This window comes from Plutella xylostella, chromosome 24 (assembly GCF_932276165.1).
Source record: "Plutella xylostella chromosome 24, ilPluXylo3.1, whole genome shotgun sequence".
NCBI lineage: Eukaryota > Metazoa > Arthropoda > Insecta > Lepidoptera > Plutellidae > Plutella > Plutella xylostella.
This window is the reverse complement of record NC_064004.1, coordinates 2,922,319-2,944,318: the sequence shown is the minus strand read 5'-3', so window position 1 is coordinate 2,944,318 and position 22,000 is coordinate 2,922,319. Positions and strand designations below refer to the sequence as shown.

General features: G+C 37.7%; 2 protein-coding genes and 1 long non-coding RNA gene across 5 annotated transcripts in view; 1 reads left to right on the top strand and 2 right to left on the bottom strand.

Annotated features, from left to right (window-relative positions):
- LOC105390424 overlaps positions 1-10,233 on the bottom strand; it is a 36,941-nt gene extending 26,708 nt beyond the window's left edge. The window contains exons 1-11 of one of the 2 annotated variants that reach the window (XM_048629962.1): positions 10,131-10,233; positions 9,990-10,023; positions 8,876-9,087; positions 7,929-8,021; positions 7,335-7,460; positions 6,720-6,923; positions 4,082-4,206; positions 3,565-3,721; positions 1,567-1,661; positions 1,006-1,174; positions 263-366 (exon numbers count right to left, since the gene is read on the bottom strand). In XM_048629962.1, coding sequence (XP_048485919.1) covers positions 263-366; positions 1,006-1,174; positions 1,567-1,661; positions 3,565-3,721; positions 4,082-4,206; positions 6,720-6,923; positions 7,335-7,460; positions 7,929-8,021; positions 8,876-9,087; positions 9,990-10,017 — 1,313 coding nt within the window. In that variant the 5' untranslated portion in view covers positions 10,018-10,023; positions 10,131-10,233. The remainder of the gene's footprint in view (positions 1-262; positions 367-1,005; positions 1,175-1,566; positions 1,662-3,564; positions 3,722-4,081; positions 4,207-6,719; positions 6,924-7,334; positions 7,461-7,928; positions 8,022-8,875; positions 9,088-9,989; positions 10,024-10,130) is intronic. The other variant, XM_048629963.1, reaches the window with a different exon arrangement.
- Positions 10,234-12,398: 2,165 nt separating this feature from the next.
- On the top strand, positions 12,399-15,161 carry LOC105390404. Of its 2 annotated transcripts, none has more exons than XR_007267729.1 (3): positions 12,399-12,449; positions 13,998-14,136; positions 14,867-15,161. It is a non-coding gene; the product is annotated as an uncharacterized LOC105390404 (long non-coding RNA). The 2 variants fall into 2 exon arrangements; XR_007267728.1 differs by lacking the exon at positions 12,399-12,449 and adding an exon at positions 13,368-13,514.
- Positions 15,162-17,505: 2,344 nt separating this feature from the next.
- LOC105390423 (glutamate receptor ionotropic, kainate 2) overlaps positions 17,506-22,000 on the bottom strand; it is a 54,819-nt gene continuing 50,324 nt past the window's right edge. The window contains exons 18-21 of the mRNA XM_048629974.1: positions 21,275-21,402; positions 20,812-20,928; positions 19,800-19,923; positions 17,506-19,193 (exon numbers count right to left, since the gene is read on the bottom strand). Coding sequence (XP_048485931.1) covers positions 19,870-19,923; positions 20,812-20,928; positions 21,275-21,402 — 299 coding nt within the window. The 3' untranslated portion in view covers positions 17,506-19,193; positions 19,800-19,869. The remainder of the gene's footprint in view (positions 19,194-19,799; positions 19,924-20,811; positions 20,929-21,274; positions 21,403-22,000) is intronic.

Genomic DNA, 22,000 nt, shown 5'->3' with positions numbered 1-22,000 from the left:
TAAGGCTCCCATTTACGGGCGCGCCAATCCGCGGAATTGTCGCTGGCGACAAGTCAAGGATTGGTATGGCTCGGGTCTCGGCTCGCGGTGCGAGTATTGCATGGGGGGCTTTACACATCCAAATACAATACAGGATGTTGCAAAAAGGGTATACTAAGCTGAAAGGTGGTAACTCAGGGGGTCAAATACAAACTAGTACAACAAAAGTTGTTCAGTATCACCCCCTTACACCTTTTTTGCAACACACTGTATAATAGCATACCTGGTGAAGACCTCCAGCTCCTCCAGCAGCTGCTGGCTGTGGTTGGCCACGTTGAACGGCAGCTTCCTCACCAGGGACAGCAGCGTCGCGTCCTCGATCTTACTCTGGAACAAATGGGGTACAATTTTGCGTAAAGTTATGAAAGTAAAGAGAGATGGTAGCTCAGTCGGATATAGCTCCCGCTTCTCACGGCAGAGATGCGGGTTCATGATGAAGACATGCGCCAATGAGTGCTTTTGAATTTAAGAACAATAAAATAAATAAATAGTCATTTATTTCAGGTAATGCAGTACCCATATTGTCTTAAAACTAGCTACAATAAAAAATCTAAAATTTAAGTCTAAGGTCTTTTGCAAATAACCAATATAATGTATAGGGTTATACTAGTCACTTGCAAAAGACAGTCATTTACGATTCGCGTCCTGATGAACAGATATCCAATGCTTGTAAAAAGGATTGGTGATGTCTTGCGATACAACATTCAAGATTGCATTTCCGGAGCTGCTCAGCCCCGACCAGACAATGTATACCATCGCTCTTACAGTGCAGGAAAACTTGATGAGGAAACCCACATATCTAGATTTAGCACATGCAGATAATGTAAACCCACCAACGCGCAGTGGACCAGCGTGGTGGGAGAAGATCCAAGCTTCGGTTTCGATCTTGGGGATACGCAAAAAGGTTCCATTCGAGAGAGCCAGATACGGGCACATACACCCCCACAGATAATATAATAGAATTACCTTTTGCTCAATAACAAGATACTTGATGAACAGCGCACAAGCATTAGTCCTGACATGAGGTAAGACTTCTAGAAAGATGTTTCTAGAAGTCTCTATGTCGTAGCTGGTGCCTAGGACCATGTCTTCAAACAACTTGTGGAGAGCCGCGTAGTCTAGTTGTGACATGGTTCTGGAAAAGAGAGGGTGATGGTGTTTCTACAAGTGCTGTTTTCGAAAGCAGGTCTTGATGTACTATTGCTCATGTTTTTAACACCTGACGAAAAAGAGGGTTTTATAAGTTTAAAGTGTTTGTATATCTGAGTGTATTTGTATGTCTCTGTGGTAGCGTAGTTCAAAAACAGCTGAACCGATCTTCGATTTGTTTGAACGGCTCAACCGATTTAGACAAAATATGGCTAACAGCACTCAGAATAACACTACCTATGGCCCAAAAAAACAAAACGAAAAGCGGTGGAACCGTTTGGCAGCTTACGCTACCACAGGCAGATACACAGGCATTGTAAACATAACACCCCTCTTTATACATCAGGGGTTAAAACTTTATGGGAGTTGGAAACTTACTTCAAAAGATTCACGAAGTCCAGGCTGTGTATTTTGGAGGCATTCCGGACTATGTTGTCTGCGTCTATCCCTTTACTGGCAATGTGGAGGAGGATCTGGAAATAAAACAACATACTTTTTACATTTAAAGTAACTTAATCAACGTACGTTAGCGTTGTGTTAGGGTCACTAACCCGCACTAGGCCAGCGTGGTGGACTAGGCCGAAACCCTTCCTTCATTGGCAGGAGACCCGTGTCCCAGCAGTGGGGACGTGATGGGTCGTGATGAACCCACGTTAGTTAAAAACTAAGAGATTCAACACTAAAAGTAGCTTAACTTTTGGACGGCTTAGCCAAGTTTGATTAAATATGGCTAAGAGCACTTGAGTAACATTAAGTAGGTACCTATGACCCAAAAAAATAATGGGTTTAGTTGTTTGGAAGCTATGCTACCACATACAGATACACCCACATACACAGATCATATATAGAGACACACACACGTTAAACTTATAACACTTATTTTTCCGTCGGCGGTCAAAAAAGTGTTCTTAACTATCGAGGTTTATATTTCAGCCTATCCTAAACAAATACTAATTTAATAAGCAATCATAAGCAAAACGCAAAATAATGTTCAAAGAAAATCTCACCATTATTTATTTTATTAAAACTTGAACTACGAAGATACTTAAGTACCTACGTTTTTCTAAGTAATTTATATTTCAGTTAAGCTAAGTCCTTAATCTAAAATAAAAAGGTTCCAAGAATAATAAACTATAAATTACACAGGGTATTAGCAGATAATTACTCTAAATAAGATATAAATTTACAGCTTTATTTAAACTCCGCAAAATACGCTTCATATTAATTTTGAATTTTTGGGAACATTATTGGTAACTACTCGGTATACATCATCAGCCAATAATCATCCACTGCTGGACATAGGCCTCTCCCAAGGAGCGCCACAACACTCGGTCCTCGGCCTTCCTCATCCAACCACTACCCGCCACCCGCCTAAGGTCGTCAGTCCAGCGGGCAGGAGGGCGTCCCACGCTGCGTTTGCCTGTTCGTGGTCTCCACTCGAGAACTCGTCTACCCCAACGGTTATCGGTTCTTCGGCAGATATGACCAGCCCACTGCCACTTCAGCTTGCATATTTTGACAGCTAGGTCGGTAACCTTAGTCCTCTGAAGGATAACCTCATTTCTGATACGATCCATCAGAGAAACCCCAAGCATAGCTCTCTCCATAGCACGCTGGTATACATACAAATACAATACAAATTCGAAAAGTCCAGGGATTCTCTCTAAATCGACGAACAAACGAGAAGTGTCATGCAATCGGCACGCTTAGCTCCAATTTTTCCATAGTCGGTTAGATCGTAACCAGGTATTGGTTCATCAATTATACGTCATCTCCATACACAACATGTGTCAAAAGTGAACCCATAATCCTTAGTTCACACACACACACACACACACGCACTCACGCCTTGTACTAATGTACTCCCTTGCGGGGTAGGCAGAGGTGCATTGCTGCACCCACTTTTCGCCAGAGTGTTATGTTAGTCCCAATGTAATAGGGGGCGGGCCTATTGCCATTTTACGGGCACATCCAAGACCTGAGAACAAATATCTGTGTTTAAACAAATATCTGCCCAGCCGGGAATCGAACCCGGGACCATCGGCTCGGTAGGGTCACTAACCACTACGCCATTCGGTCGTCTTAATCCTTAGTTATTGGTTATTATTGGTCTTATCCATTGTGGCGAAATTGGGACTTAATACAACAACATAGAGTCGTGGTAATTGCAGCCATTTTTTTTTATTTAGGGCCAGTTTTTTGATCCGTAGTTAACTCAATCATTGGTAAAAAATCAGGATCATTCATCAAATCAATGATTACTTAAAAACCAACAAAATTTATATGCAGCTGTCATGCTTGACTAATGGTTAAAGTTAACTATGGATCAATAAACTGGCCCTTAGAGAGTGACCCGCCAGGATTACCCACACTCACCTCATAAGTTTTGTTCCTCAAATCGGCTTGCGTCAAGTTCCTGATCCCGTTAGTGGGGTCAATGTAACCTCTGCTGACGTATTGTTTGTTGGTCTTAACCAGGTCCAACTTGTCTATTTTGTCTAGAGGAGCATCGCTGTCGTAGTTTAGGGATAATCTGAAAGTTTATTAGATAGAAGTTAGGTAAACTTAAACGTAAACTTAGTTGGACAAAATTTAAATTATCAGTAAAAATAATGGGGTTTGCAATAGTGATAGGTACCTATACAAAGCCGAAAGGGGGTGACTCGTTGGGTCAATCAACAACTTTTAACCTACAAAGTTTGGAATTTCGCAAAGAAAATAATGCGTTTTCGACTAAAATATCATGTGACCAATTAGGTACATTAGTATCAGAATCTATGGAGACAATATTTTTACACAATGATCGCCCGAGTCACTCCTTTTTGGCTTACCCTATCGTTTTTTTAACAGCCTGTATATAGTAATTGAGATAATGTCATAATGGTTTACTTACTCTGTAATAACCGCCATTATGTGACTTCTAGTTTTGTGTTGGAATACGCTCTTTAAGTCTAGGCTCATAAGACCTATTTTATCGTCCAGCTCGTAGGTCCTATCTGCCGTGCCTATGTTATCCAGCTGTAAAGAACATAGCAAATTATTGGTAGTTTTCTAAGGTACTGCTCATTATTCAATGCATTCATTTTCATAATGCACTCAAAAGCAATGAAAATTTCCAGTAAGAAAATCATCAAATTACTCCTAAACGACAAAAAATTTCTAATGTCTATTATTCAATGCATTCACTTTCATAATACAAAAAAAAAACACGCACTCACGCCTTGTACTAATGTACTCCCTTGCGGGGTAGGCAGAGGTGCATTGCTGCACCCACTTTTCGCCAGAGTGTTATGTTAGTGCCAATGTAATAGGGGGCGGGCTTATTGCCATTTTACGGGCACATCCAAGACCCGAGAACAAATATATGCCCGAGCCGGGAATCGAACCCGGGACCATCGGCTCAGTAGTCTGGTCACTAACCACTACGCCATTCGGTCGTCCATAATACACTCACGAGCAATGAAAAAGTTCCTGTGGCAATAGCACCAAATTAGTCCTAAACGCAAAAAGCTAGCTTAATTACGCCGTCTGCAATGTTAAAGTACATTAAACGGGTTCCGCTCATCTGGCATAATCTTTATTGACCAAAACTCATTTCGCATAACTCGTATGGTCTAAACTTTTTTGGCCGAACCATCACTTTGCCAAGACTTATGTGGCATAAGGCTCGTTTCGTCTAAAACTCTTTAGGCACAATCTTTAAACACCTTAGTTTAGTTTGCTCAAATTTGTATAATCTTGTTTCTCCTAATCTTAATAAATAATATATTAAGTATGTAGTAAATGTACAAATTGTGGTATTTTTCTCCTACATTCCAAAAATCACGATATTGTATGATCAAAAAATCGAAAGTTAACGACCAATATAATTATTACAAACCCAATGAGATCGAAACCTAAAAATAGGTGCGACGACTAGCAAAGCGAGGAGGAGCGTGTTAGGTGCACATGTTCACCAAAACCAAAGCGGAGCGCAGCGAAGCGGAGCGGAGCGTTTTCCAAACAGCGGAAACAATACAAGGCACCAGTTTGCGCTATGTAGGGAGACGCTCCGTCAAAGTTAAAGCCAAACGAATATTATTACTTTGTATAAACCTATGCCATAGCATTATTAGGCTATTCAAGATTTGGCCATACCATTATTAGGCTAAACAATGTTATGCGAAATAACTTTTTACTAAACGAGATTTATGCCATACGATTTTCGGCGTAACGAGACTTTGACCAAACGTTACTATGCAATACGAGATTAGGCAAAAAAATCTTATGCCAAAAAAGGTAGAACCACATTAAAGAGCGCATTAGAATATTAGTGTACTAGTTACCACAAAATACTTTAAACACTGTTTAACAAGTGTTTAAACGAAATTTGACAGATTTTGTAGGCGTTTGACAGCGGTAAAGATCTGTTAAATACTGTCTAAGTTTTTGTGATAACACCCTTATAGCAACTAAAAACGTAAATATTTTTATCAAATTCTAAATACTTAAGTATTTTCATAAATTGTGGTAATTTTGGTGTCAACATAATTACATTGCTCAAAATCGTTCCGGCTGTTTGCCGATGGTATTCAACTGATAAAAGTTCACCCTGTATAGGTACAGTGCTCCAAAATTGATAATGCGCATAGATATCTTTGACAGATCGGTGGTTTTCGATTATGTGACACATGATATTGACTCCTATTTCTTTCGAACAAGGTGCAAAATGCCAGTGTTTTTTTTAAGGTTCTTACGATTTAATGATTCGGGTGTGAAGATCTGCATGTGCATTATTATTAATTTTGGACAAGTGTACACTATTAGACAAATCACCTTCCATTGTCCTCCGGCTACAGCACGGCTACTGAGACAGCAATTAACTCACAATTGAGTCGAAGGTGCAATCAATTGAGCTCCACTGTTCTAATGTTAATTGTTGGATGTTGAGTGAGTACGGAATTTGTTATATTTTTGCTGCTTTTTAAGGAAACCGGTATATGAAAGGTGTTTTAACCGCAATTTTTGTTGCATTATTTTATTTGATACATTTTTTTTAGTTCACATTAGAAAATACAAAAATAAGTAAGTATTTTAAAAATTTATAGCGAAAGTTAGATGAATCGACCAAATTAAGAATTCAATTGATTTTATGTTTATTTTATTTTATCAAAATAAAGAGGTGTGGTAGCGTAAGGGATTAGGTTTCGGCTCTCATTCATGACGCCTTGTGTTGTGAATCCTGAGATGCACCAATAAACTCATAAAAAATTGGCAATTTGAGTATACCACGTACTCTATGGTGAAGGAAATCATCGTCATGAAACCTGCACATCTAGATTCTTGATATGTAGCCTAAGTGCACTGTACTCATTCATAGACGGCTATCTATACCTATCACGTAAGTACCTACAAAAACGAAAAGCGGTGGCTAGCTTACAAGTCACCTCTGACTACCCCTTCGGGGATTACAGTTGTTAGCATTATACCTAGGTATGTAGAGGTAGTACGTATGTTAGTTATTATACCAATTCCTAAAGGACTAAACTTACTGGTCCATTATAGTCCCCAGGACCGCTGTACATGGCTTCCGGACCTCCGAAGAAGGCAGCCTTACTGAAGTCCATAGGCACGGACATCCAGCTGTTGTAGCCAGAGTTCTCGGACAATATGTGAAGAGCGTTGTACTTCCTTATGGTGTTGCCATTGGCTACGTAGACTACTTGGCAATCCTTGTATGTTTGGTAGAGGCACGACTGTGAAACAAATCAGTGAAATAATATTTAAGCTCAAATCCTGAATTTTTTGTAATAAGGTCGCCGATTGTACTATTTATTTTCTTTTCTATGTTTGTGAAACTGTTTCTGTTTGTGTGCAATAAAGAGTATTTTATCTTTTTCTTTATCATCTTTGTTTAAAATTTGACTGTATTATTCCGTTTGTAGATTTCCCATCTAATTTTTCACTGAAAAAATATAGTTTGACATCGCACAGGCAAAAAAACTGCCCGCATCATAGACTTATTAATCCGCATTTTGTATACTGCGTATATCATGTGTACAATATGTAGGTACATGGATGGATGTCATTAGGTTCAACTTTTTTTGCTTTGTTTTTGTATTTTACACATCATCTTGTTCGCATATTGTAAATCCAAGGTTACAAACCTCAATATTATAATACGTGCCGACGTCTCTCTTCAGTTGCATGTTGAACGAGAGGGCTCGCTTCATGTTGGTGGCCCACAGAGGCTCTTGTGGAGACACGTACAGGTGGTCGATGTTGCCGTCTTCCTGAAATAATTATACATACTTTTTAACCGACTTCGAAAAAATTAGGAGGTTCTCAATTCGTCAGTATGTTTTTTTTAATGTATGTTCACCGATTACTCCATGGATTACTCCGCAATTTATGGACCGATTTTGAAAATTCTTTTTTGGTGTACCTATTGGGCCTTGTCCCGTTTTGACAATTATGTACAGAGCAAATGGTGTTAAAACATAGCACTTAACGTGAAATTCAAGGCTTAGTAGCGGAGCCAATTGAAAAAAAAACATAACTTCCGTTCGAAAGCGTTTTTCACAAAACTACCATAGTTCACTAAATTTTAATTAGCTTGAAGAACCTATGTTTCACCCAGTCCCAGTACCTAGTGTGCCCCGTTAAGGAATCGAACCCGGGACCGTCGGCATTGCAGTCAGGGTCACACTACACCACCACCACTACACCAGTGGGTCGTCAAATAAGTGGTGGACACTTACCTGGTAGTCCACCTCCCAGGGTTCCTGCAGACTCTGGGCGGCTTCAGTCTTCTTGTACGAGACATAGCCGTGGTGTTTGCTGAATATTGATGTCTGAAAGATAGGCAAAAACCGTAAATAAGCAATAAAGGATTAAATAAAATAAATGCAGTTTTGTTAACTTGAAGATTTAAGATTACCCTGCAGGGCTCATCTTATTTTTCCACCACGTATATCAAGCTGGTTTAAACAAAATTCGAGATAGTTTTTGAAACATTCAAAACACCGGTTTACAATGAGCTAATTCAGTGAAACAGTCGTTTCACAATGACTGCATAATGGCTAATTTTGTTTTAGACAGTGACAGCATGTCTTTTATACCACAGGCATGGAAGTAATATTACTTCCATGCCCACACCACAGGTCATTGAGTATGACACACGATTTCACGTTGCCATTGTTCTACTCGTATGCCACAGGTAGCCATTGCCATTATCCAAACACTGTGAAACAGGCCCTGAGTTTCCTCAACTTCAAATCCTCCAGCGTGTACCTCACCGTGTTGTAGTTAACATACACCTGCACCACAGCACCGTGCCCTCCAGGGTACAGTATATACCTGTACTACTAGTTTTTTGGCATCTTATTTACTAGCTGTTCCTTAAAGCTTAATAAGTTTTCCCGTGGGAAAACCGCAATAAAAAGTAGCCTACGTGTTAATCAAGGGTGTCACCTATCTCTATACTAAACTTCGTCAAAAACGGTTCAGACGTTTTGACGTGAAGACGTAACAAACATACACACAAACTTTCGCATTTATAATATTAGTAGGATAAAATGCTAATTATACCTTTTTCCACGAGGAAAGACAGCTGATACAAGCAAAAACTTCCCTTATTCGAATGTAATAAGGGTCCTGTCAGATGTCTTTCCCCGTGAAACAAGGTATAGTAAGCATAATTTCTCACCTTCAAATCCCCGAGCGTGTACCTCACCCTCGTATAATTATCATACACCTGCACCAGAACAGTCCCCTCTAAAGTCCAGTAGGAGTCGCTCTCCACCGGAGCCAGGGTTCCGCAGCTGATGTTGGTCTTGATCTCGTAGGTGTACTGCCTGAGCGCCGGGAACAGGAGCTGGAGGCCGCTGGTTGGGAGGCCCTCGGTTAGTGATAGCAGGGCTGGGATGAAAATGGTAATAGGTTTATAGGGTATTGCAAAGGTGGAAGTTATTAAACCGAAAGGGTGTGACTCAGGGCATCATTCGGTATTTTTTTTGGAAATTCGAAAGAAAAAAATTAGTTACATCCAATAGAAACTTTATCACGTGACAACGTTGTCTCCAGAATCCCCAGAGGACGACATGGTCGCCTTAGCGTATCAAGTTCTCTATAAAATAAAATATTTAAAAAAAAGTGTCAATGTCAAAAATCTCCAGAATCCCCAAGTGAAGAACTAAAAAGTGGTTCAGAATGGGTCACCCCTTTCGGTTTACGAGTACTATAGCACTTTTGCAACAACATAGGTTGGTTCAAACTTGGTTTAAAAAACTACACTAATGGCCAATTCACAAACTCGGTGTCGATCGAAACTCACTCTTATAATAATAATATTTATACATTAGACAGGTCAATGTCCTATGATTAAGTATTTCTTGAATTATAATTTTTAGACCTTGATTAATCAAATCAATATCACGGCCAATTAATGTTAACTAGTGTTGACCTAATAAACTACTACTTACTATATACGTTATTTCTTTCAAAGGCAAAGGAATAGTAGATACCTAGTCACTTTATACTAGGAGACTCATAATTATTTAGTGCACCCGAATATTGTAGGTAGGTATCATCTTCACTATATAGGTACTTTTAGAAGTAACAAAAAACATTTTTATAAATCTTGTGACCAACTTTCTTGATATGCTTTGACTTGATATTATAAAATCGGTTACGCCTTACGCCCCTAAAAAAAAATTAGAGGTAGGCCTACACATACATTTTATTGATAATCACACTTTTCTCGGGTAGGTACCTTAATATTGGCTTTTTTAAAGATTTAAACTAAATATTTTGGCACTTACCTATCACAAGGCTTATGACAATCATCATTATAATCTGAAAGCAATCACAAAACACACTTATTTCAATTCCACGCACAAACAAATACACAACACATCCATTATAAAATATGATTAAAATAAAATTGTCAATAACTGAATTACCTACTACAACATTATTGTTTACTAATAATAATCTTTAAATGTAGTAGCTTTGAATAACTAGTGACAAATGTACCGCATTGGGACGCACTGATAGTCCGAATAGTACCTTATCAACTGTCCAAGTGCGCTCAAGCAATAACGTCATAAGTCATAATTTTTAAATTTTGTCGTTTCAAAAAAATTATACTTTTTTTTTTGTTGAATAGCTTTTTTAGCTTTCTTGTTGGCTTAGAAAGGATAGCCATTATTTATAGCTAGATTTTTGTCACAAATTTAATCAATAAGTTACCAGAAACAGGTACATATAAGAAACGCTTGTAACTTTTGCGGTTTGGAGATATCACACGACACAAACATTTAATAACCAAAACCCTAAAACAAACATTTGTCTTTAAATAAATACCTATCTGCTCAGGCCAGAGATTCAACCCGGGACCTTCAATACAGTCATCCGAATCTTTAACTACTAAGCCAGGCAGTCATGCAAAACTTAAAGTCTACTAGAGACAGAAATGTTTTGAGGCTGAATTATACAGGATGTTAAAGAAAGCGTGATAGATCAAAAGTTTTTCCCTGAGTTTCCCTCTCTCGCTTTACACCACCCTGTACAATAGAATGTAAACACTCGGATTACCTGTGACTGTAAATACTAGCATGAGTTTAATATAGCAGTCTACATAAACAAAACCTTATTTTTATATTTAATAATTCCCTTGAGGAAAACCCTTCTCACGTTGTGCTAACATACTTGAGATAACCTAGAGGAAAAGGGAAAATTAATCAAAGCGGCGCACATATATCATGTAAACAAGAGCATTTGTTCCCGACAACATGGTAATTAGTAACGGTAGATTAAGTTTATTATTTAATAATCATACCATCATTCTGTGTACTGGTCACAATTGGACGTAAGTTTTCTCTAATCTCTATAATCCTAACTATCCTAACTTCCTAACTAATATTATAAATGCGAAAGTAACTGTGTCTGTCTGTCTGTCTGTCTGTCTGTCTGTCTGTTACTCTTTCACGCCAAAGCTACTGAACGGATTTGAATGAAATTTGGTATACATACGGTCTAGACCCTGGGAAAGAACATAGGCTACTTTTTATCCCGGAATTCCCACGGGAAAACTTTTTAAGGCGAAGCGAAGCGCGCGGGGACAGCTAGTATAATATATATACTTACTTACTTACGTGGACATACATTTCGTAGATGCATTTTACAAACTACTTTTATCGTACTACTACAGTAACTAATCTTGTATACCTACAAGGGTGTCATTTTATTACTGAGCTTTCCGAGTGCTGCTACGTGATACACTGAATAATTTCTTTACCGAACACAAAACCTGTGTTTTTTATGTTGCATTTTGGATATGAAAATGTACAAAAAAAATCAGTGCAAATTTACACAAAATTCAAGTTACACCATTATATCGAGAGGCCAGTTATCATATTGTTCTGATAACTTAATTGACCTACCGACCCTATCAAACAAATGACTATTGTACCATAACCATTATATCCTGACCCTTCTATGTTGGTATGTATTCTAGACTAACTTTTCTGTGCGAGCTTAGGATCGTCTTTTAAGGGGTTTCCCGTGGGAACACTGGGATATAAGTAACCTATACTCGTAACACAATATTACACTCGGGAGCAATGAAAAAGTTCCATTTCCAAAATGCCAACACTAAATTTTATAGGTACAGTACAACCTACTTTAAAACATTTATTTTAAAAATTGATTATTTCGCTCTTAGTTTGTAACATTTATATGTAACTAGCTGTTCCCGCGCGCTTCGCTTCGCCTTAATAAGTTTTCCCGTGGGAATTCCGGGATAAAAAGTAGCCTATGTTCATTCCCAGGGTCTAGACCATATGTATACCAAATTTCATTCAAATCCGTTCAGTAGTTTTGGCGTGAAAGAGTAACAGACAGACAGACAGACAGACAGACACAGTTACTTTCGCATTTATAATATTAGTAAGGAAGGATAGTAAGGATTTTATTATTTCGCTCTTAGTTTGAAACATTTAGATGTAATTCAATATTACAGACGGCGTTATTAAGCTAGGTAGTCATAGTAATTTGATGTTATTCTACTAACAAAACATTTAATATTCCCTCAGCTTGAACTGCCTTGAACATTGACTACATTCCGTCCCGTATTTGTAAGAAATTGTAATGAGTTCATCTTACATTGGTTACCTATTAGACTGTATAAACTTTCGGTAAAATTTGTTGGAAAAAGCCAGTTGAAAGGTGTTAGCTCAATCAGTGGCTCTGTTAATTTTGTGACCCCGACGGAATAAGAGGTGTGTTATACGTTTAATGTGTATGTGTGTATCTATCTGTAGTAGCATAGAGTAACGGATATTTAAGTAGTATGCCTTTAGAATCGGCATGATCTATTCTATTCTATTCTATTCCCTGTGGGGGTGAAAGTACCTGCACCCGGCTCTCTCTAGTGCAACCTTTGTGCATGTCCCCAAGGTCTAAACTGCCTTCCTAAGCTTGGACCATTTTCCACCACGCTGGTCCACTGCGGGTTGGTGAGTTCACATAATATCTAGATGTGCTAATAATTATATCGGCATGATCATAAAGGTGCATAAATAATTATAGTTCCTAGGTACCTAGAACCAGTGATTACCTATGTTATACTAGCCCGCATAGGTCATTAAGCTCTTCCTTGATTACTAACGCTAAATTGTAAGACTGTGTACACACTGTCCAGTATTGGTAGCAGTAGTAAAGAGTTGAATTTTATCAGTTATGTAGCTACCCTTCGGCAGTTCATATTAAGTTGGAATTGGAGCAAAATTATTTTTGGGATCTCTTCTGACAAAAAATAATGTGCTCTACTAAAGTTAAAAAGTACCTGCACGACCATAATGACAACGATTTTTTCGGGATTTCATAAATGATATACTAGACTATTCATTTATTGGTTCTAGTGAGTCGGTCGTTGGTATATGCTTCTCATTATGTATGGTTTATTATTAACTAGCTGTACCCGCGCACTACGCGTCGCCTTAAAAAGATTTCTCGACGGAATTCCGTGATAAAAAGTCTATGTGTTATCCAGGATGTGAGCTAACTCCATTCCCATTAAAATCGGTTCAGCCGTGTTAATGAAGAAGTAACAAACATCCGTCGCATTTATAATACTTATTAGTGCAGTGTAACCTTACCTTTACATGCATTGATAACGCTCTTTGGCTAATACAAATACAACTACATTTTCGAAAAAAAACATTCTATTCAGTTGTTTGCTTTAGGAAGATGGCTAAGTTAGTGTGGTTGGCATTACTGGTGATCTATTTTACAATAAACCAATGTATTTCTGAAAGAATATCTGAGCATTATCGACAAAAACGGTGGGTGGCATTATAATTATGTTAAGTATATTTATCACGTCTGTGTATCTGTCTGTGGCAACGTAGCTCCCAAACGCCTGAACCAATTTTCGTTTAGTGTTTTAGATAATGTTACCGCGTCTGTTTTTCGCCATATTTATTCAAAATCGAATAAACCATTCAATAGTTAAGCTTTTTTTAGTGTTGAATGTCGGGGTTTTTAACGTTAGTTAGGTTAGCTTAAGGCTTACTATACCTACCACTTTTGCAACACTTGTATACCAAGTCCATCATCATCACGACCAATCACGTCCCCACTATTGGGACTTGGGTCTCCTTACAATGAAAGGAGGGTTTCTCCACGCCAGCCTAGTGCGGGTTTGTGGACCTCAACACAAGGAAGCTTGTGCTGAGAGAGTTGTCTGGCAAGTGGGCAACCCGACTGTCAGATGTTTTCAAGCTGCCCGAAAGCGTCCAACCAACGTCCAGTCCTGCTGATTCCAGTTGCATCGTGGTCCAGAAGCAGTCAGGCACCCACGGGGACAGCAACGAGGGTGCTGATGATGAAGACAGTGAGGAGCTGCGGAACCCACGACCTGATGTGAAGGAACCGGCGTATGGGAAGGAGAAGGATGATGTTCAGGTATGCTCTGTGGGAGAGGGAATATAAAATGTACGAAAATTACAGAAAATATGCCAGTGGCAGCGGCGTTTTGTGGTTGTGGTTGACTGGTTGTGGCTGGTAACCCGTGTGAAGGGTCAGTGCAAAAAAATGAAAAAAAATGACGACCGAATGGCGTAGTGGTTAGTGACCCTGACTACTGAGCCGAAGGTCCCGGGTTCGAATCCCGGCTGGGGCAGATATTTGTTTAAAGACAGATATTTGTACTCGGGTCTTGGGTGTTGATATTTATATTTAGTATCTATCTATCTATGTATTTGTGTAGATATATATATCAGCTGTCCGACACCCATAACACAGGTTCTGCCTAGCTTGGGGTCGGATGGCCGTGTGTGAGATGTCCCCACATATTTATATTTATATTTATTTATTTAAATCGTCTTGATAAACAAAAGAAACCACTTCTACCACTGAGCTCTTATTTTGAATTATAGTTCGGTTAGACACAACATATTGATATCGATTCTGAAGGCAGAAATTTTAAATTTAGCGATGTCATAACCTTAATTTCTTTGTTTAAAATTCGACTCTATGATTGTTTCCGTAAATGTCATTTTATGCTAGCAATTTTTTTAGTTTGACAGCGTTAAAATTAGAATTTCTGCCTTCAGAATCAACATCATTGTTCGTATATCATTAATATGTGAGTTTGCGAATGATATTTAATTTTAATGCTTTGTTTTTGTTTCAGACCATACCTTTGCCTCCACTCAAATATACCAAACCACAATCCAATGGGAAGTACAAAAAGTACAGAACTAGTAACAAAAATAAAGTTCACAAGAATAAACTCTCAATGAATAGAAATATTTACGGTTAATTTGAAACGCCTAAGTAGGTACGGTCATGTGCAGAGAAACCTGACCCCCTCTCATAGTAACAATGCTTATGACAGGGGTCAGATTTATCAGCCTTATACTTCCTAAGTTTTATAGTAACTTAAAATCTGCTTCATTGCACACTTTGTTATAATATTTACTCATTATACGTATGTAAGTACGTAAGACGACCGAATGGCGCAGTGGTTAGTGACCCTGTCTACTGAGCCGATGGTCCCGGGTTCGATTCCCGGCTGGGGCAGATATTTGTTTAAACACAGATATTTGTTCTCGGGTCTTGGATGTGCCCGTAAAATGGCAATAGGCCCACCCCCTATTACATTGGGACTAACATAACACTGGCGAAAAGTGAGTGCAGCAATGCACCTCTGCCTACCCCGCAAAGGAGTAAATTAGTACAAGGTGTGAGTGTTTGTATTGGTATTGTATTATTATAGGTATAAGATAAGTGTAATAATTAACTTAAATAAAACTAAATCAAATCATGTTCATAAGTTTATTTCCGAAATTCATACTTTAAAATTCACCACTTAGGTATAAGACACAGTTTTATAAAAAAGCACTCGAAAATCCTTAATTTACATAATAATTATTAGGCTACTGAATACAGCGTGAGAAAATAGAAAGATTTTTATGTTTAAACTCATTTCTGAGATCTAATTTGTCGTATTAAAAATAATAACATACAGAATGTTATATTAAATAATATACATGATGTTATAAAATGGTATGTAGCGTAGGCCGAAAAAGTGTCTAGGGAAACGAAGCAATATTGTGTAGGAATGATTTTTGTTAAAATTGTTAACAGTAAAAATAAAGAAGAACCAATTAATTCACCGGATATCATGAAAATATGATAATATTATGCGTAAGAAGAAAAATACGGTGGTATAAGCAGAAATACCTACTAGTTTTATAATAATAAATAAAAAAATAAATAAAATAAAAAAAATAAGAAAAAAAAAACATTAAAAAAGAGGACGCTTCTTTAAAGTTGATTTAATAACCATGTTACAATAGTTGCATAACGGCGGCGGCGTATTACAAGCTATTTTATCATTCACCTAGCTATTTTGAAACACCAATGTCATTTTATATTGGAACGTGTGAAAGAAATAAACAAAAATGTAAACCTGCGAGATCATTACACACGATCATTTGTTTTTTTATTGGCTGTGAATTTAAAATCTGAATCTGAATCTCATCAGAATCGGCAGTATACTTTCGACTTAATCTTTATAATGCCAAAGCATGGTTCACGCAAGACTGTAATACCATTTTAATCGTGTCTGATTTTTAGAGATTTATTACTTGCACCAGAGGAGTAGTTTATGATTATCTTTCATAGAAATGAATTTATAATTAATAGAATAAACTACGAAATTGAACTGCTAAGTTAAGGTTATTGAATCACAAGAAAAGAGATTTTTTTAACATTCATAGATAACATAAGTAATAGAATATGAAAAGAGTAACTTTAGATAGAATAGATACTTAAGTAAGTAGGGATTAGTTAGTTTCAATAACAAATTTAGTCTAAAGGGTAGATTTAACACATTTTCTGACTACCTAAGTAGGTTATCATATTTGTTTTAAATCAATATACTTAAAATACGTTTCTAAAATTCATTAAATTATAAAAAGGCTGCTTCGTTACTAGGCAAATGCGAGAACACAGCCTAAAAGTAAGTGTCCACCTTTTGGCACCGTACGCAACGGACGCATCGCATATTAGTATTATTTATATAAGTGCGTCCACTTCATCGGTATTGCTGACAAAGTTTCTAATTTTTTTATGAAAATCCATTTGATCGATTCGTCCGATAGGTGGACGCTTACTTTTATTAAGTAATTGGTGTCCCACTGCAGGATAATAACATAAACTCTAGTCGTTCGTTCTGAAATACAAAATTAAAAGCGGGGACTTTTTCATCTTGCAAAAAAAGCTAAGCAGGTAATAAAATAGGTGTATTACCATAAAATATAGATAAAGGGAAAGTTTTTTAGCTATAATATAAAACGAAATACTCATAATACTTAAATACAAATTTGGTTGTTTTGAACATTTCTTAGAAAGTAATATTACACACCTACATTATATTAATATACAAAACATTTAATATACTTACATTATTTTACAAATTGCCTACAATATTAATTAATCTAGCGTTTTAACACACTCATTTCAACATTGATCAATATAAGATTATTTTAAAAACACTTAAGAAAATCTGAATAAGGTGACTTTTTAATAACCAGATAATTCAAAGTTAAATGAGTTAAATTGACTGCTGACACTGTCTATACCATCTAAGATACATTCCAGTAAAAATAAGCACATCAAAATTGAAAGCAAAAAAAAAATAATATAACTAACTCCTTCAAATATGAAAACTTTTCCCAAGACAGCTTGCTAAAAAGTAGCTTGGCGTGTAAAGAAGAATAAATCATTTTATTGTTCATCAGGTAAAACAGGTGTTTTAGGTAGGTATTTTAGGACATCTGCAGACAAAGCGACGTTATGTTATCCGCCTAGACATTTTGAAAAAAAAAATCCTCAACTGTTTGACTGCAACTAACTGCCACTTAATTTATTTTACAAGCATTATTTAATTTATCTGGTAAGAATTGGGGTTAAATAAGCTTATATTCATCAAAATTAAGTACTTATTCTCATTTCCTTAAAAACACACGCTCATATAATAACCTAACTTATACATTAATTGTTTTATTTTAACATTAAAAGAACACAATTTTGTTTGTAATTTCATTAATAACAACGGTTTTAATACTTATGTGGTAACGGCGACATAAAATATAGGACTTAATGTTAAATAAATACAGGATGTTTCAAAAATGGTACTAGTTTAAGTAAAATTCACGAAAAAATATATTCTATGGATTTAAAGTCATCGTGACCCAACAAATTTTCTGTGGAGTTTTTTAAAATCCTATAAGTTGTTTAGGGTCAATGGGTCATCCATTGACTTATAAATATTACTACCGTCAGGACAGGGCAAATCGCAAAAAAATGGCACCCTCGCGCTGGCCCTAATATCTCATATAATCTGTTGCAATTTGTTCGAATTAGGGCCAGCGCGCGGGTGTCATTTTCTTGAAGCAAAACGTTCTGACGGGCGCATCCTTCCTTTGGAAATTATTGAGATGACCCCTTTAGTCACTAGTCACTCCTTCTAGCTACCATACCTCTTTTGCAAAATTCCTGTATATACTTAACCAAATCAAATATGAAAATAATAGTACCAACTTTTTAATTTTAGGACATCATATAATAAGTATAAGAGTAATCTGACCATCTGACCTGGTTCGAGTTTTCAGTATAGGTAGGTACATATTAACAATTTATACATATCGTGCAATTTTTATCAGTGGACTGTCACTGCAGGTCAAACTGGACAAATTTACTGGAATAGTGAAAAAATCTGTTTAAAAATCATACCACGAAAACAAACTCTTTTTTTAATTGTAAATTCATACATTCACTGTCCTGGTAAGTTCACTGATAAATTTCCATCCTTTTTTTATATAAAATTGGCACTTTTTTGCACAATCATTGGCACAATCATAGCTTGGCACTTTCTTGACCAATAATTTAATTCAAGCTGGAAAAATACATGCAATCATTTTTACATATTATTATAAAATAGTATCGTAACTTTTTTCACATTTTATTATCCTAAACGTCTATAAAAGTACACACATCAAAAAAACTACACTTTCGTAGTTCAACCGCACGGCACTAGATGGCGCTGCTAATATAAAGTTCACTCTCGGAATTCATATTCATCCTGGAAAAAAATCCCAAAAATTCAGTCATTACCAATCTTTCATGACTGAATTTTCGTCCAAATCAGAGGCACTAATATTGGCAAACATAAGTATGTAATCGTACAGAAAGGTGCAAATAAAACTGACCCCTCTAAGCTAGCACTGTAATTCTAAGAGCAGTCAGGTTTCGCTGCCCCTTAGTGTACCTACTTATGCAAGTAAATTGACCTCCAGGTTGAGTATGCATTCCACAGGCGCACTATAACAACGTAACACATTCAACGAAGTGTTTCTCGCTGGGCTACGCAATAATTTGAACGTGTTTCTTGGCAGTGTCTCGCGGCTCCTTCAGGACGTAGGACGTGGACCTTCGCAGGGAACCGACCGAGTCTGTTGGGGAAAGATAAAACGATGAATATTGGTGAAACTAAGCTTCATCATCAGCCCAGCCATAGGACGTATACTGCTGAACATAGGTCTCTCCCAATTTTTTCCAGCTTATCCGATCGGAGGCAGCCCGCATCCAGTGCTTTCCCTTCTGATTTCAATAGATGGTCCGTCCATGGTGAAGGAAAACATTGTGAGGAAAGCAGCGTATCTAGATTTAGTACATAAACCTACCAACCCACAGTGGACCAGCAAGGTGGGAAATGCTATACTCCAACTACCACACGCGTATGTCCTTTAACGTTTCTGACGTTTCTGATGTTAGGGACATCTAGGAATCTCAGCGCAAACGGACTACTCAATACTGATACCGTAGCACATATTATAGCAATCAAAAATCCTTAGGCCTTGTCTTGCCTAACATTTAGCCACATTTGGCCATTAGGCTCATTTGTACTTTGGCCACATATTATGGACATTTGGCCACATTGAGATAATTTATTTAGCTACATTTGGCCACATTAGGCCATTCGGCCATTCGGCCATTCGGCCTCATTTGGACATTTGGCCACACTTAGCCACATTTGGACATATATGGCATGTACTTACTATAATGCGTGCAGAGAGGCCTCGGGGGGGCGGGCGAGGCGGGGGCGGACCCGCCGCGCCGCGCCCCCCGCTACCACACCCGCACGTCTTTCAGCTCCATTGAACTGGCAGATGTGTCTTGTATCTGGGGAAAAAGAAGGAGAGAGAAGCTTAAGAAGCTATCTTGGGTTATAATACAGTTATACAGTCAACTGTCCAGAAATGTACCAAATAAAGTTTTGTGCCATGATTCTCATGATTTCTACAGAAAGGCACACTCACCTTGTCATTTATAGACAGCAACCACCCTTGATGCAGTACCGTCCGCCTGGTAGAGCTACAGCCGAATACCAGGAGTATAGGAGATAGAAGTTACCTCGTTATATCTAGTGTATGCACGGGAGTACATGCGTCGCCTATCAGCTCTTATATGGCTCTTGTAGATGTTGTCTTGTAGGTCATAATCATAATCATAATCATTTATTTCCATAAAATTGCACAGTTATTCACAAATTATAAAGGATTAATTAAGAAAATCTAATTATGCTATAATAACAATATTGTGTTTATTCTACTTCCTAATAAAGGGCAAAGCCCTGTGACTTAGGTTAAGTAGGTAGGTATGCTCTTCCCAATGGTGATCAGTATATCAGTATATCTACATCCAATAATGCTAGATTTTTAATTAACAAAAAAATTAATTAAATTAAATAAATGAAAAAAAACAATAATTATTAATTACATGCATCTAAAAATAGGTGCAAGCAAAGGCAGGTCTTGTAGGTACCAGGATATAAGAGATGTAAGGACCTCACCTCGTTATATCTAGAAGGCGCGGGCGGCACGTGCGTGGCCGGGGAGCCCCTGGAGCACCCCTGACGTAACACCGTCCGTCTATTAGAGGTACCGTTAGTACCAGGACATTAGTGTTGTAAGGAGATTACTTTAACTCATTTTATCTAGTAACTGCTATCAACTCTCGCGCGGCTGTTACCAAGTAGGTAACTGAGTACAAGAGCTGTAAGGAGCTCACCTCGTTATATCTAGAGGGCGCGGGCGGTACGTGCGTGGCTGGGGAACACCGGGAGCATCCCTGACGTAGCACCGTCCGACTGTTGGAGCTGCCACCTCGCATCGCCGTGCGTAGCTCCTGGAAACAACCATGAGGATGACCTTTCGTTTTTTCTGCATATATATAACTGCTAGTAGTAGGTATATGGCATTTTATGAACTACATAAGACAACCCCGACATTTTATGTAAATAATTTCAAATTGATTCTTTGAATAGCTGATTAGGCTAGAGAATTGCTATGCAGCTATTACGATGGTGTCAAAGAAACCTGTTCACAACAGTAGTCCTATTTTGCAATGTGGACCAATGAATATGATTGGTAGATATCAAACGTATCCATAGCAACGTAGCACATCTCTATTCGGGTAGCAAACTAAATTCTTCTTCCTGAAGCAGCAAAAAACAAAGTATCGTTTGCGGTACCTGTCCCATCTCACTGCACAAGGACTGTCGCCCTTGAGTGGCATTCTTCTTGGTATTCCAGCAGAACTCCAAGATGGCTACCACGATAGCCAACGCCAGTCCACAGAGAAGAGTGACGAATACACCTCCTGAAAATATATTTGAATTCTCTTCAACTTCAAGGGAAATTATGAGTAAGGTTCTTGAAGACCGTATCTAGCTCGTTACCAAAAAAATATGTTACAAGTTTAAATACAGTATTACGCTTATCATTATTATTATACAATCTAGCAAATTTTATATATTTTTTGAGGATTTTAAATGACTACCTACATCTCTTTCACCCAGTGACTACAATTTAGCGATATAAGGGATATTAACAAAATCACAGAAAATCCAAGCCGTATTATGATTTATCAACCAACAAATTTAGCCAAAGGAGTAATTCAGTTCGTATTTTGTTAGATTCCCCTTACCTAGCAGGGCAATCTGGCCTGTGGTCTCTGTGTGAATAGAGTGAGAACAAAAATAAACATAAGTCAAAAGCCGAATAACAAAACGTTCATGCAGTAAAGTCTATTCAAGTACATTTTTTATCTCCGGAGGCCTAGCATTGTAGCAGTGAATTGATCACAAAATCATATCACAGCCCTCTATGGCGCGTTTAATCACTTAATTTATAATTATGTACAACAGCCGGGCAAAGTGACTTATACACTTTTGTCATCCTATGCTAGACCCCCAGAA